General features: G+C 36.2%; 1 protein-coding gene across 5 annotated transcripts in view; it reads left to right on the top strand.

Annotated features, from left to right (window-relative positions):
* LARP4B (La ribonucleoprotein 4B) overlaps positions 1–16,772 on the top strand; it is a 135,747-nt gene that overhangs the window by 47,386 nt on the left and 71,589 nt on the right. For 3 of the 5 annotated variants that reach the window (XM_064285070.1, XM_010590611.3, XM_064285071.1), the window contains 2 exons: positions 604–738; positions 1,925–1,984. In XM_064285070.1, coding sequence (XP_064141140.1) covers positions 658–738; positions 1,925–1,984 — 141 coding nt within the window. In that variant the 5' untranslated portion in view covers positions 604–657. Of the gene's footprint in view, positions 1–603; positions 739–1,924; positions 1,985–16,772 lie in introns of those variants that run through there. The other 2 variants (XM_064285069.1, XM_064285068.1) reach the window with 1 other exon arrangement.

Here is a 16,772-nt window from a genome sequence, read left to right as displayed (position 1 = left end):
TTGAGTTTTGCAGCCATCCTCACCCTCCTTTTCTGAGTTGTTCCTCCTACATTAACATAAACTCACTGCCCCCTAAGGTTCTTACTTATTCTTCGAGCTGCTGAAAAGATATCTTGGTTAAATTAACTTCTTTATATTGTTGTGTAGCTTAGAGTGAAAAGAGGAAACACTTTAAAGTCAGACTTGGATATCTAGGACTTCTGGTTCTTCCGCTTATGATGGGAAATTATGAAAGTTACTCAGCACTTCTTAATTGTTAGGAAAATTAATTGAGATAATACACATGAAGTTCAGTGCCTACCTGTTGAGGTGAGTAAATGCCTCACAAATACTACTTTAGAGTATTTGTACCACTGTGCCCAGATTGTTTTCAGTTTCTTGTGGCTCAGGATTCTGAAATGATTCTTTTTTAAGTAAATTATTGTGTATTTGGTCCTCACAGCTGTTGTGATAAAATTATTGGGGGCTGGTCCAAAACCGTATAGTTTGGGATTGATTAAAAAACTATACAGTACATGTTATTTCTGGAGTTCTATTACATTTTAAGAATCAATCATACTATGCACTTGAAATTACCTATTTACTGTCTTTGTCATTCTACAGCATCCTAAGGTTAACATTAAGCTTCTCTCAGTGGAGCCAAAAAGTAAACAGCTCATGACTTCTGACCAGGACACTAAAGTTGTGGCTGAACCGCAGGTGCAGCAAGTACAAGAAGTGAAAGACGGTTCTCATCTGGTAAGTATTTTCTGTTTAAAATTACAATTGTTTTGATAGATATCTTTTCTTTCTTTCTGATAAAAGATCTACATAGAGTTCAGGAACAAAATAGTAACACTAAAATATCTTATGATCTAAATACAAATACTGTGTTTGAAGTAAATTTATGGGTAGCTTAATAGAGAAGAAGGAACCCTGGGGGCACAGTGGTTAATTAACTGCCTGGCTGCTAAGCAAAAGTTCAGTGGTTCAAACCCACCAGTTGCTCTGCAGGAGATAGATGTGACAGTCTGCTTCCGGAAAGATTAACCAAAAAAAAAAAACCCACTGCTATTGAGTCGAATCCCACTCATAGTGACCCTACAGGACAGAATAGAACTACCCCACAGGGTTTCCAAGGCTGTGATTGTTAAGGAATCAGACTGCCACGTCTTTTTCCCACAGAGTGGCCAGTGGGCTTGAACCATTGACCTTTTTGGTTAGCAGCCAGGCTCCTTAACCACGGTGCCACCAGGGCACCTCTCCTAGATTACAGCCTTAGAATCTTGATGGGCAGTTCCACTCTGCCCTGTAGGTTCTCTGTGAGTGGAATTGACTCAAAGCAACCAGTTGGGTTTTTTTGGTGCAGGGTTTAGTAAAGAAAACTACAACTATTAGGTGATAAACCAAACCAAAAAACGAAACCCCTTGCCATTGAGTGGATTCCTACTCATATCAACCCTATAGATAAATGTTAGTTTTAGCTCTGTTTCAGCTTTTATTTTAACATCACCAATAAAAATGCAGTGACATATAAACACTTTAATAACATTACAGCCACCTTAAGTAGTTTAAAAGTAGTGTGTATTTAAAAAAGTAATTGGGATCTTTATAAAGATTTTTTAATTTCTACTGCCTTCATTCACTGTAAAATTTTACCATGTGAAGTAGTAATATTTAAAGTTTCTAAATGGTTTTGGAACAAGTAGATTTTTCTTAATCTTCCCCATTAAAACTACAAGGAATTTTGCTTATGATGTTCAGTAGAAAATTGAAAGTATTTTAAAAATTTCAGGTCTCATATATCGTTTTGAATAGCTACTGGATTTCTTTGTCATATAAAAATGTGCTGTTTTCTGTGGGTTTTATTTTGCTTAATTACTTTGATTTAAAAATGTTTTCTTTACATTTTAGTGACGGTATTTTCGATATTTTCAATTTATAGATGAATGGTCCTATATCTCAAGCCACTTCTCAGACAAGTTCCATCCCACCTTTGAATCAGGTAATTCAGTTCTGAGATAAATCATAGATTGTTTAATCATAGCCAACATGCCTAGGTTCAGGGATATTTCCCTACAACAGATGTTTATTGTAAAAAAAACATTAGAAAATGTAGACCTTCTTATAAAAAGGGAGGGGGACTCATTCATCATCTCGTCACCTGGTTGCTGTAAATGTTAATACTGTATGACTTTGTGTGATTTGTGTGTATTATATATATAATTTTACAAACATCGATATAAACCAAACCAAACCCAGTGCGGTCGAGTCGATTCCGACTCATAGCAACCCTATAGGACAGAGTAGAACTGCCCCATAGAGTTTCCAAGGAGCGCCTGTGGATTCGTACTGCCGACCCTTTGGTTAGCAGCCGTAGCACTTAACCACTATGCCACCAAGGTTTCCAAACATCGATATAGGATGTTTTAATTCAGTTTCAACTATTCATCACATCATTTTTAATGACTCACTGATTATTGTATGTATATGGTTCACTTTACATTTTTATAGCTACATTTAGATATACCTTTAAAGCATACGAGTCAAGTATTAAACTTTTGCTAAGAAAATTGGTTTCACATTCTAGCTATGACTGAAAATAAGAAAATGGAGCTCCATTGGTTTTAAATCTTGCATTCCATCATTTGTCTGCATATATGAATATAAAGTGTATTAAGAATTATTCTAAATTCAACATGGAATCTTCTAGAGAATCTTACAAATCATGGGGTTGTAATAAATCTCTTCTATTTCCCAAGAGGTTATAAGCAGTTCATGCAGAAGTTAAAGAAATGGATGGATTGTTAATCTACTTTTAATAGAGTTAGAAAATAAAAGGCTTCAAACTATTATATTTCATTATTTTATTTCCATTTGTGTAGGGTTTTTTGGTGTATCCTGTTTACATTGATTTTATTAAAAATTTTTATGATAATATTTTCAGTCATTTGAAGTTAAAATATAAGACTCCTGGTAGTCCTAAGAGGGAAATTATATGAAGAAATAAATTAGAAGTCCCTTGAGTATAGAAATCTTTGAAGTGTTTTTTTTTTTTTTTTTTTAGAACAAACCCCCCTCTTCCCAATGGTTCATTTGCAGTCCAACATAATATTCAAATGTCTTTAAAAACCTGTTGGAGATGGGGTTCAGAACTCAAATTCTAGTAAAAAGACCAGACTTGATGGTCTGACTGAGACTGGAGGGACCCCAGAAGACGTGGCCCCTGGACTCTCTATTAGCCCAGAACTAAAACCATTCCTGAAGCCAACTCTTCAAAGATTAGACTGGACTATAAGACATAAAATGATACTGGTGAAGAGTGTGCTTCTTGGCTCAAGTAGATACATGAGACTAAATGGGAAGTTCCTGTCCAGAGGTGAGATGAGAAGGCAGAAAGGGGACAGGAGCTGGTTGAATGGACATGGAAAGTACAGGGTGGAGAGGAGTGTGCTGTCACATTGTAGGGAGAGCAACTAGGGCCACATAAACAATGTGTGTATAAGTTTTTATATGAGAAACTGACTTGAATTGTAAACTTTCACTTAAAGCACAATAAAAAGAAAAGAAATAAACTCATGCATCTACGGCCAGTTGAAAAAGGTGCCATTCAATGAGGAAAGAATAGACTCTTCAACAAATGGTGCTGGGACAGCTGGCTCTCCACATGCAAAAGAATGAAGTTGGACTTATATCTCATACCATATATAAAAATTAACTCGAAATAGCCCATTGACCTAAATATAAGAACTAAACCATAAAACCCTTAGAAGAAAGCATAGAGTTAATGCTTTGGTATCTGGTTTTTGATAATGGATTCTTAGATATGACACCAAAACATAAGCAACATAAGAAAAAATAAATAAATAAAACGAACTTGATCAAAATTAAAAACTTTCGTGTATCAAAGGACTTTACCAAGATAGTGAAGGGCAACCTTACAGAATGGGAGAAAATATTTCGTATCTGATAAACATTTAACATCCCAAATATATAAAGACCTCCTACAACTGAACAACAGAAGATAAGCAGTGCAATTAAAAAACGGGCAAAGGACTCGAATAGACATTTCTCCGAAGAAGTTATACAAATGGCCAATAAGCCATGAAAATATGCTCAAAGTTACTAGTAATTCTCGAAATACGGATCAAAACCACAATCAGATACTACTTCACACCCACTAGGATGGCTATTTTCAGAAAAATGGAAAATAACAAGTGTTGGAGAGGATTTGGAGAAATTGTAACACTGTATTGCTGGTGGGAATATGAAATGTAGCCACGGTGAAGACAGTTTGACAGTTCCTCAGAAAGTTACCATATGACCCCGCAGTTATATTCTTTACACCCAAAAGACTTAGAGGCAGGAACTCAGATACTTGTACAGCAGTGTTCATTGCAGCATTATTCACAAGTCAAAAAGATGGAAGCAACCCAAGTGTCCATAAACAGATGATTGGATGAACAAAATGTGGTATATCCATACAGTGGAATATTATTCAGCCATAAAGAGAAATGAAACCCTGGTGGTATAGTGGTTAAGAGCTAAAAAGGTCAGCAGTTTGAATCCACCAGGCGCTCCTTGGAAACTCTATGGGGCAGTCTACTGTGTCCTATGGGGCTTCTATAAGTCAGAATTGACGGCAACTGACTTTTTTTTTTTTTTTCTAATAAAGAAAAATGAAGTTCTTATTTCCTCTACAACAAGGGTGAACGTTGTAAACATTATGTTAAGTGAAATAAACCAGACACAAAAGACAAACAAAAAAAACCTATGGGAGCACATAGAGCCAGATTTTGGGATTTTTGTTTTTAATTCCTTTAGAGGATAGGAATTGAAATAAGACTTATCAAGTAAATGATTGAAAAACTTGGGCCACAACAATATTTTATATGTAACTGTGGAGAAATAACTTGCAATACTGCCTACACATGCTATCTTTGGCATTTTTAAGAGTTAATGTCCTAATAACAGAATATAGAGTGAGTCATTAGACCTGGATTCTAATCCCATCCCAGCTACTCGGTATCCTGGGTAACACTTGGATAAATCACACCTCTGCTACTCAGTCTTACAATATTGGATATGGGTACAATATTTACCAATTTTACAGGGTGTTGTAAACTTTAGGTGTTTATGGGATCTTTAAATATTAGAGCTAGAAGGTATATTGCGAGATCTTCTGGGCTTCTAAGTACCTTTTAAATTTTTATTGTAACAGTCTTAAACATCTTTACAGAAGAAAAAAACTCGGTATAGAGTATACACATTTTCATGTTATTATAATCAATATACAAGGTCTCTAGGTGGTGCAAATGGTTTGCACGCAACTGTTAACCTAAAGGTTGGTGGTTTAAACCCACCCAACCTCACCCAGCAGTACCAGAGAAAAAAAGATCTGGTGATCTGCTTCCACTGAACTTGCAGCCAAGAAAACCTCCACTCAGAGCGCGATTTCATCTATATATTCCTATATACTTTTTACTTGCCATGTAGTATTTTCTTCATGTTGTTATGCCACCATTTTTTTTAGCAATTTGATTGTGTTAGATATTTCAATTTTTCTACCCCTGCTGTTATAAGTACAATTACTGTGAACATTTTTCTACCTAGGATTAGTCATGGTACACCTAAGAGTATGGCTGTTGCTTTATAGGTTTTCAGGAAATTTTATTGGTTTAGTGACCCTGAATATTGACGCTCAGTAGTCTGCAATTTTTATGATTGTTAAGGGAATATGTATAGCAATCTTATCTAAGGAACCAATCTGTTTGGAATTTAGTCCTTCCACCAAATTTGGATAGAATGTGAATAGGGAAGAGAATATTGTGAGTAGGAGGAAATTCTCCATAGTATTCCCAAAAGAAATATTTAAATAATTCAGATGCTGGTTAGCATTGTAAAGAGTTAACCATTTTTATGTAGGCTCATAATTTATCCATTGGTAATACTAATCATAATTATTATACAGATCCCCACCCCTAACAAAAACTCATTGAGCTAGTAACTAACCATAAACCTAGCAAAGCCAATCAGTGAGCATAAAAATCATCTTTTCTGGTTACAATATGTAGTTAATATATTGTAAGCCTATCATTTACCTGTTTCGTGTAAGAACAGAGAATGTTACAATGAGTGACTTGATTGTCAGAACTATTTGAGTTTGTGTACATATATGTTTTCCCTGCTAAACTGTAAGCTTCAGGGTCTGTGTTCTGTTTATTTTTTTAAATAACTTTATTGAGCTATACATGCTATAAACATACCCATTTTAAGTGTGCTGTAGAGTGATTTTTTGTAAGTTTACTGAGTTGTGCAAACATAACCAAAATACAGGGTTTTTTTTTTTTTTTTTTGGTTAAAAAATGTACTGTGGTAAAATATATATATAACATAAAATTTGCCATTTTTAACCATTTTTAAGTGTACAATTATGTGACATTGCTATATATCCACAATGTTGTACAGTCATTACCGCTATCAGTTTCCAAACCTTTTCATCACTTTAAACAGAGACCCAGAACCCATTAAGCAAGAACTCCACATTCCTTCCTCTCCACAGCCACTGGTAATCATTAAGCTACTTTATCTCAATGCGTTTAGCCTATTCCAGATATTTCGTATAAGTGGGATCATACAATCAATATTTGTTCTTTTGTTTCGGCTTATTTCCCTTAGTGTAATTTTTTTTAAGGTTCATCCATGTCATTGTGTGTGTTAATACTTATTTCTCTTTATCGATGAATAATACCCCATTATATGTATTTACCACATTTTATTTATCCATTCATCTTTGATAGACGCTTGGGCTGTTCCCACCATTTGACCATTGTGAATAATGCTTCAGTGAACATTCGTGGTGTACAAGTATCTATTTGAGTCCCTGCTGTGTAGTCTTGTGGGTATATACCCAGGAATGGAATTGCTGGGCCATATAGTAATTCTATGTTTAACATTTTGAAGCCCTACCAAGGTGTTTTCCACAGCAGCTGCAACCATTTTGTATTCCTACCAACAATTTCCCTATATCTTTGCCAACACTTGGAATTTTCCGTTTTTCTGATAATAACCATCCTAGTGGGTTTGAAGTGGTATCTCATTGTGGTTTTGATTTGCATTTTCCTAATGACTAAAGATGTTGAGTTTTCATTTCATAAATATATTGGCCATCTGTATATCTTCTTTGGAGAAATGTCTATTCAAGCCATTCCTCCATTTTTAAATAGGGTTGTTTGTCTTTTTGTTGTTGAGTTGATGCCAAGTCATAGCAATCTTGTAGGACAGTAGAACTGCCCCATAGAGTTTCCAAGGTTGTAAACCTTTATGGAAGTAGACTGCCATATCTTTGTACTGTAGAGTGGGTGGTGGGTTTGAACTGCCAACCTTTCAGTTAGGGCCAGAGTGCTTAACCACTGCACCGCCAAGGCCTCTTTGATGTAAGGCCACTGGGAAATATATGCCCCTTTTACATTTTCCTTGTCTAGAGGTTTATTGGCAGGCATTTGAGCCATTTTAGTATGTTCTGGCATAAAGACAGGTGCAGCTGCCTAAAAAAGAAGGAATTTGGACCGCACTGCATTTGAGTGTTGAGAGCCATTTGTATGAGGGGATGCTTCCCGGAGGGGTGATTGTGTGAAACTTTTGTGTCTTTTGGCTTCTGTACAGCGAGATAAGGCTTGCAGATATGTTTACTATTTCCTTTGTGTTGCTGGAAAGGTATGTTTACCGGCATTTGGAAATATTCAAGTTAAGTGAGCTATTTTGGGGATGAAAACAGTTTGTGATGCACATCCCGGGCTATGGGACCAGTATGTACAGTATGTGTGATGTACTTCATGGAACATGGGACCAATACGTACCATGGGTGTGATGTGCTTCATGAAATATGGGACCAATGTGACCTGCTTGCATTAACCACCTCCCTGATGACATCATCTATAAAGTGCTTGCCTCCTTGATATTTTACGGCTCAAGTGTAATCAGAAAGTGTGATGCACTTCCTGGGCTGTGGGACCAATATGTAGTACGTTTATGATGTACTTCGTAGAGCATGGGACTGATATGGCCCACTTGCACTTGGCACCCCATATTTTCAAGTAATAAGAAACTTCCAGCTAACAATGATTTGAGCATCCATTCCATTAGGGAAAAGCACAGCATCACCAAAAAATTACAAAAAAGAAATAATTTATCCTTGAAAGGGTTAAGGGACAAGTAATACTAGATAGAAGTACTTACATTAAATTACCTCCTGGCGGGGGGGAAAGGTACTGAGTATTTTCTAATCATAACATGAAACCAGAAGACTTAAATTAGAATCTAACTTTTCTACATACTAAAGTCTCTACATATTCTTTAATAAAACACAACCTGTATCAGAACATTTTTAAAAATCATTTAAAGGTAACAGCATCAGAAAACTTTAGTCTTTTAGTTATCGAATTTGTAATGACCTTTGCTTTTTGATCACGTAACTTCTGACTAGCAATTCAAATTAAATTAATTATTACATATCTGCATCTTGAATAAGAGTAGGCTAGCGTTTAATGTCAATTTGCAAGTAGAAAGTTTGAAGTTATGTAAAGATATCCAGCTCCTGTATTCATTCTATAGGTGAGTAACATCTCTATGCAAATTTTTTTTGTCATGCACATTCAGCTTTTCAGCAGGCTCTTAGTTTTACTTCTTTATCTATTGAAATAAAAGATACAAAACTTAAGGCATTGATCCATTTTCTTTTACATCTTGGGAATATGTTTGTTTATATACCAGAAAATATAAAACTGCCTTAGCCTCAGAATGATTTAGTTACAAAACGACACATTATTTCTCTAGTTAGTCCTTACTGTGGCTCTGTGGCCTCCAAGTAATTTCTCAACTCTTGCTCCAGGATTGAAGATTCCCTTTGACCAGGTGCTACCTTGTCTTTTCTTTTTCTTTCTATCCGCGGGTGAGGTGGCTAATAGATTCTTACAAGGCAGGGATACTAATTTTTTATTTATGTAGGAAATTGTCGAATTTGATGACACTAGTTATCACCATCAGTCACATTCAGAATTTAGAGGCTTGTCTATCATTTTAGATCATTGACAGAAGAAATATTTTTTATAACATGTACCCTTGATTTTTTATCTTCTTAGCACCTTTAGGATTGATGATATAATTTTGAGGCATACTTCATAATAAAGAGATTTTTTCTCATTCCCTCTTTGGCTTAATTCTTAGTTTTATTCTTACATAAATGAGTTACACATTGCAGACATTTCTCTCGTTTTAGGCAGAAACTTTTGATAGATGTTTGGCATCTGAGTGATAGCTTTTCATGCCTCAGGAATCAGTAACACCAGTATCTCCCAGCTTAGAAAATTCTGTAATTTCTTTAGAAAATTGGTATTTGTACTACTTATACTTCCATCACCTGGAATACAACATAATCAGTTTTCTGCAAACCAGGCCTGTATCTTCAGTTTACTTTCTATTAAGGCATTTTATTCAACAGCTACTTCAAAAATCAACTTCGTGTGATACTGCTAGTGAAAATAATTCTACTGAGAGAATTGTCAAGCATATGGATGTTGTAGTTGTTGTTAGGTACTTTTGAGTTGGTTCTGACTTATACCAGTCTGTGTACAACAGATTGAAACACTGTCTGTTCCTGCACCATCCTCACAGTCATTGTTATGGTTGAGCTCATCGTTGTAGCCGCTGTGTCAATCCATCTTATTGAGGGTCTTCCTCTTTTTTGCTGACCCTCTACTTTACCAACCATGACGTCCTTCTCCAGGGACTGGTCCCTCCTGATAACATGTCAAACAAAGTACATGAGACGTAGTGTCTCCATCTTTGCTTTAAAGGAGCATTCTGGCTGTACGTCTTCCAAGACAGATTTGTTTGTTCCTTTTGTAGTCCATGGTATATTCAGTATTCTTCACCAACCCCATAATTAAAAATACCAGTTTTTTTGGGTCTTCCTCATTTATTGTCCAGCTTTCACATGCACATGAGGCGATTGAAAACATCATGGTTTGGGCCAGGTGCATGGGTGACATCTTTGCTTTTTAATGGATTTGCCAGTGCAGTGTGCCATTTGATTTCTTGACTGCTGCTTCCATGGGTGTTGGTTCTGGATCCAAGTAAAATGAAATTCTTGACAACTTTAATGTTTTCTCCATTTATCATGATGTTACTTACTGATCCAGTTGTGAGGATTTTTGTTTTCTTTATGTTGAGGTGTAATCCATACTGAAGGCTGTGGTCTTTGATCAGGTTCCTCATGAGCATAATTAAGTGTTCTGGAATTCCCATTCTTTGCTGCGTTACCCATAATTTGTTATGATCCACACAGTCAAATAAATGTCTTTGCGTAGTCTGTAAAACATGGGTAAACATCTTTTTGAAATTGGACAATCATATGATCTACCGTGCTGGGAATGACAAATTGAAAAGGAATGTCATTGGATTCATTGTCAAAAAGAACATTTCAAGATCTGTTCTGAAGTATAGCTCTGTCAGTGATAGGATAATACTTATACACCTACAAGGAAGACCAGTTGATATAATTCAAATTTATGTACCAACCACTAATGCCAAAGATGAAGAAATTGAAGATTTTTACCAACTTCTACAATCTGAAATTGCTCAAACACAAAATCAAGATACATTGATAATAACTGGTGATTGGAATGGGAAGGTTGGAAACAAAGAAGCAGGATCTGTAGTGATAGAACTGACCCTGGAGATCACGTGATAGAATTTTGCGGCACCAATGACCTATTCATTGCAAATACCTTTCTCAACAACATAAATGGCGACTACACACTCAGACCTCACTAGATAGAAAACACAGGAATCAAATTGACTACTTCTGTGGAAAAAGATGAGGAAAAGCTCAATATCATCTGTAAGAACAAGACCAGCGGCCGACTGCGGAACAACATCAACTGCACATATGCAAGTTCAGGTTGAAGCTGAAGAAAATTAGAACAAATCCACAAGAACCAAAGTACGACCTTAAGTATATCCCACCTGAATTTGGAGACCATCTCAAGAATGGATCTGAGGCATTGAACACTAATGACCAAAGACCCAGATGAGTTGTGAAATAACAATCAAAGACATCATACATGAAGAAAGCAAAGGTCATTAAAAATACAGGAAAGAACGAAAAGACCAAAATGGACGTCAGAGGAGACTCCGAAACTTGCTGTTGAACATCGAGTAGCCAGAGCAAATGGAAGAAATAAGTAAAAGAGCTGAACAGAAAATTTCAAAGGGTGGCTTGAGAAGACAGTGAAGTATTATAATGACATGTGCAAAGACCTGGAGTTGAAAACCAAAAGGGAAGAACCTGCTCAGCATTTCTGAGGATGAAAGAGCTAAAGAAAAAATTCAAGCCTCAAGTTGTAATATTGAAGAATCTATGTGTGAAATACCGAACGATGCAGGAAGCATCAAAAGAAGATGGAGGGCATATACAGAGTCACTGTACCAAAAAGAATTGGTTGACGTCCAGTCATTTCAGGATGTAGCATATGATCAAGAACCGATGGTACTGAAGGAAGAAGTCCAAGCCACACTGAAGACTTTGGCAAAAAGTAAGGCTACAGGAATTGACAGAATGCCAGTTGAGATGTTTCAGCAAATGAATGCAGCACTGGAAGTGCTCACTCACCTATGCCAAGAAATTTGGAGGACAGCTACCTGGCCAACCAACTGGAAGAGATCCATATTTGTGGCCATCCCAAAGAAAGGTGATCCAACAGCATGTGGAAATTATCAAACAATACCATTAATATCACATGCAAGTAAAATTTTGCTGAAGATCATTCAAAAACAGTTGTACCAGTACATCGACAGGGAACTGCCGGAAATTCAAGCAAGATTTAGAAGAGAACATGGAACAAGGGATGTCATTGCTGAAGTCCAGTAAATCCTGGCTGAAAGCATATGTATAGGAAATGTCAGAGTGTTGTTATTTTCTACCTGGCAGCTGGCAGCTTGCATCCTACTTTAGGCTTCAAAATTTCCATGTGCAGTTATTGAAGTATATATTATATGTATGTATATATGTGTGTGTGTATATATATATGTATGAAGTATACAGTTCATAAGTATACAACTGAATGAATTTTCACTAAGTGAACACTTGTGGGAAACACAGTTTACATCCTGAAATGGAACATTACCAGAAGACCCCTGTGGGTTTGACAGTAATTGGAAGATACTTCATGATTGTAGAAATTGTAAAAATGTAACAGATGTGTATATCAGAATCAGGGAAATTCATTAGATTAGATAAATCAACATTAGGGAGTCGCATCAAAAGAACTATTGACATCTTAAGTTTGTCATGAAAGCAAAATTTGACCATATTTCAAATGGTCAAGCTGTTTGTTTTCTTTGTATAGACTTCTAATTGTAAGTTCTTTTCTTTCAATGAAGCCAGTGCCTTTTACCTGGATTATTGCAACCACCCCTTGCTTCTACAATTGCCCTACTATATTTTGTTCTTTTTTTTATTTTTTAAGATAATTTAATTAATTTTGTTTTTGTTGAGGATATACACAGCAAAACATACACCAATTCAACCTTTTCTACATATACAGTTCAGTGACATTTACTACATTCTTTGAGTTGTGCATCCATTCTCACCTTCCTTTCCTGAGTTCTTCCTCCCCCTTTAACAAATTCACTGCCCCTAAGGTTCCTATCTAATCTTTCGAGTTGCTCTTGGCAATGTGATCCAATTTAGATAGTTCTTAAAAGAGCATAACCTGTACCACACATCAGACTTGTACAGAATTTGACCTAGTTGATCACGAAGCATTTGAAAGGCTCTCCAAGTCTTCAGGACCCAGCTATGGCAGATCTACTACACCTTGTAGCTTGCCACCAGGATTTTTCCTTTTCTTCCCTTAAAATTGACCATGACACCTCAAATTTAGAGATGTCAGTGCCCTAAGGAAAGGTCAACCAGTGACCAGTGCCAATTCTCTAATAGAAGAAACCATGTACAATCCTAAAGCCAGGATTAACACATTTATTTTAATTTCAGATTTCTTCTGAGTTTCTGGTGCCCAAACACTTTGTCTTGTATGCATACTCTCTTACACACATTTCTCACACATGCTTTCACATACACTGCCCACATAAATACTTTCTGAAATATTGTGAGAAAGAATGCTTTACATTAAAATCTATTGAGGAGATGGTGACATTAGTAGCTAGACACCATTTTCTTTAATGCAGAATACTCTATTCTGCCACAATTCAAACTTGGGTATTCTGCTACTTAATTTAAGCAACCATGGTTTTTCTCAATAAGTAGAAAATAATTCTTCTAATAGAATTTTCTTAATTTTTTCTCTCTGATTTTTTTTTAAACCTTCTTTTGCATGATTAGGTGAATGAGCACAGAGCAAACAAAAATTAATCTTAATATACTTGTTCCTTAACTCAAGAATATTTTTTTAAAGGAACACATGCTTATGCCTGTAGTTCTTTTAAACTATGCATATATCACCATTTCATGATGTACTGCAAAGGACACTATATTCTGCAAAGGGCACCATGATTTCCAGGTATTTTGTCAGTTCGGAAAGAGCTCACAGAAGTAAAAGCTGATTTTTTTTTGCTTTATAAAAAAAAAAAATTGCTATTTTATTCAGCAAACATTGTATTGCCCTCTGTGTATGAAGACATTAAATTACATTAAAGCAGTGTTCCTCAAACTTGAGAAATAAGTTTTTAAATGAGAAATTTTCCCAAATCATCATTGTTGACTTAAGCTGTTTTTCTGATAATATAGAACTATTGATAGATACTTAATGCATATAATTCTTATGCACATATAAAACTCGATTGTCAAAATATGTAAAATGCAAATTAAGAACCTTTGTTTAGTCTGGCAGATGATGTTTTGCCGAAATTAAATCACTGTTCATCAAGTGATTACAGTACTAGTTGACATGGAATTTCTTTGCGTTTACCACAGCCTATACTGCTGAGTGCCACGCAGACAGTTTTTCTAGTACTTTGTATGTTCCTCTGGCAAACTGCACAATATCATCTGGCCTTCATTTGACATGAATGAATTTATGACATTTTAAGTCCAACTCTTCTCTCGGTTGATTAGATCAATTTAAGTAGTATCACATGGTGTTGGTATACTCTTAAACTTATATGCAAACATGAGCTTATCTTTTAGTTTTTGTGTTTGCACTTTTTAATTCTTTTAGAGAGTGTGCAGATTTCCAGGAGACGAGAGACCTCAGTTGAGATAAAACTAAGACTTACTATTGTAATACTTTGCTAGAGTTGTAAAGAGCCGTGAAACTGTTGGCAAAAGGAGAGAGTATTTTTGCTTGGTAAAAATTCATCTCGAGAATAGATTTGGTGCATTGAGCACTAATGATTGAAGACCAGATGAGTTGTGGAATGACATCAAGGACATCATACATGAAGAAAGCAAAAGGTCATTAAAAAGACAGGAAAGAAAGAAAAGACCAAAATGGATGTCAGAAGAGACTCTGACACTTGCTATTGCAGGTAGCTAAAGCAAATGGAAGAAAAAGTGAAGTAAAAGAGCTAAAGAGAAAATTTCAAAGGGCAGCTTGAGAAGACAGTGAAGTATTATAATGACATGTGCAAAGACCTGGAGTTGAGAACCAAAAGGGAAGAACATGCTCAGCATTTCTGAAGATGAAAGAACTGAAGAAAAAATTCAAACCTTGAGTTGCAATAGTGAAGGATTCTGTGGGCAAAATACTGAACGACACAGGAAACATCAAAAGAAGTTGGAAGGAATACACATGGTCTGTACCAAAAAGAATAGGTTGACGGTCAGCCATATCAGGAGGTAGCATATGGTCAAGAACTGATGGTACTGAAGGATGAAGTCCAAGCCACACTGAAGGCATTGGCAAAAAACAAGGCTCTAGGAGTTGATGAAATACTAATTGAGATGTTTTCACAAAGGGATGCCGTGCTGGAGGTGCTCGCTCATCTCTGCCAAGAAATTTGGAAGACAGCTGCCTGGCCAACCGACTGAAAGAGATCCATATTTGTGGCCATTCCAAAGAAAGGTGATCCAACTGAATGTGGAAGTTATGGAACAATAATATTAGTATCACACAAAAGTAAAAACATACAAAAACAGTTGCAGCAGTACATCAACCAGAACTGCCTGAAATTCACTCCAGATTCAGGAGAAGACATGGAATAAGAGATATCATTACTGATGTCAGATGAAAGCAGAGAATACCAGAAAGATGTTTACTTGTGTTTTATTGACTGTGCAAAGGCATTCGACTGTCTGCATCATAACAAATTATAGATAACATCGTGAAGAATGGGAATTCCAGAACATTTAATTGTGCTCATGCAGAACATGGGGATACTGTGTGGTTTAAGGCCAGGAAAAGCGTGCATCAGGGTTGTATCCTTTCACCATACTTATTCACTCTGTACGCTGAGCACATAATCCAAGATGTTGGACTATATGGAGAAGAATGCAGCATGAGGATTGGAGGAAGACTTATTAACAACCTATGATAGATAACCCAACCTTGCTTGCTGAACGTAATGAGGATTTGAAACACTTACTGATGAGACCACAGCCTTCAGTATGGATTACACCTCAACAAAAAGGAAATTAAAATCCTTACAACTTGACCAGTAATCAACATCACGATAAATGGAGAAAAAGGTTTAAGTTGTTAAGCATTTTGTTTTACTTGAATCCACAATCAATGCCATGGAAACAGTGGTCAAGAAATCAAATGATGTGTTGGGCAAATCTGCGAAAGACCTCTTTAAATTGATAGTGATTGTGAGAATGGCACAGTAGTGGGCAGTGTTTTGTTCTGTTGTAAAAATGGTCGCTATGAGTTGGAACCAACTGACCAGTACCTAACAACAACAAAACTGAGAGAGGTGGCCTTATGAAGGACAGTAACATTTAGAAAGGGAGAGAGGAGACTAGAGGAAAAAGTTTGAACAAAGACAGGGCATGCTGAGTGCTAGTTAATTGGTTTTTGGTGGGAATGAAATTGAGGAGATAGGAAGGATGGGATTTTAGAATGAGAGGATATTGGAGTAGGTTGGTTGGAGTTAGCTTCTGAGGACTTTAATGTGATTTGGGGGTTCAGTTCTAACTTATAATCTTCATAGCAACTTTTTGAAATTAGCATTGGTCTTGGCCCCATTTTATAAATGAGAAAGCTGAGGCAAGGAGAGATTTAATAATTTGCCAAAGCTCACGTATGTAGTACAAAGAAACTAGGATTCAGATCCAGGAACACAAGCTCCTAAACCTTCTTCCTTTACCACTACTCCATTTAGCTCTACAGCACATGTGAATAGTTTATATCCTGAGTGAAGAACATTCTTGTCATAAAGATATTTAATTTTTTTCTAGTGATAATAGAGAGCAGTTGTAACACTGTGGTCAGGTTTGGCACTGTACTGCCTGAGCTTAGTTGTGTCATCCCCAGCTAGTTACTTAAGCTTTCGGTGCTTCATTTTTCTCATCTGTAGAAAGGGGTTAATAGTATCTACGCTCTACCTCAAGAGTTGCTGGGAGTGTAAATTAATATGTGTAAAGTAATTAAAATATTTACATACTTAAAATTTTGTGCTGTGAGTATAGCATTTTGTGCTTGTGAGTAATAATCAGCATAAGTCAAACCCAGAATCCAAATCCTCACTTTTCCACTTTCCTGTTCAGTCTGAAACCAGACAAGAGACACATAGGGTGATAATCTGGGAGAGTTCCCAATGTGAAGCTTCCATGT

Source organism: Loxodonta africana, chromosome 4, assembly GCF_030014295.1.
Source record: "Loxodonta africana isolate mLoxAfr1 chromosome 4, mLoxAfr1.hap2, whole genome shotgun sequence".
NCBI lineage: Eukaryota > Metazoa > Chordata > Mammalia > Proboscidea > Elephantidae > Loxodonta > Loxodonta africana.
The sequence above is the reverse complement of the archived record's forward strand: the minus strand, read 5'-3'. Positions and strand labels throughout refer to the sequence as shown.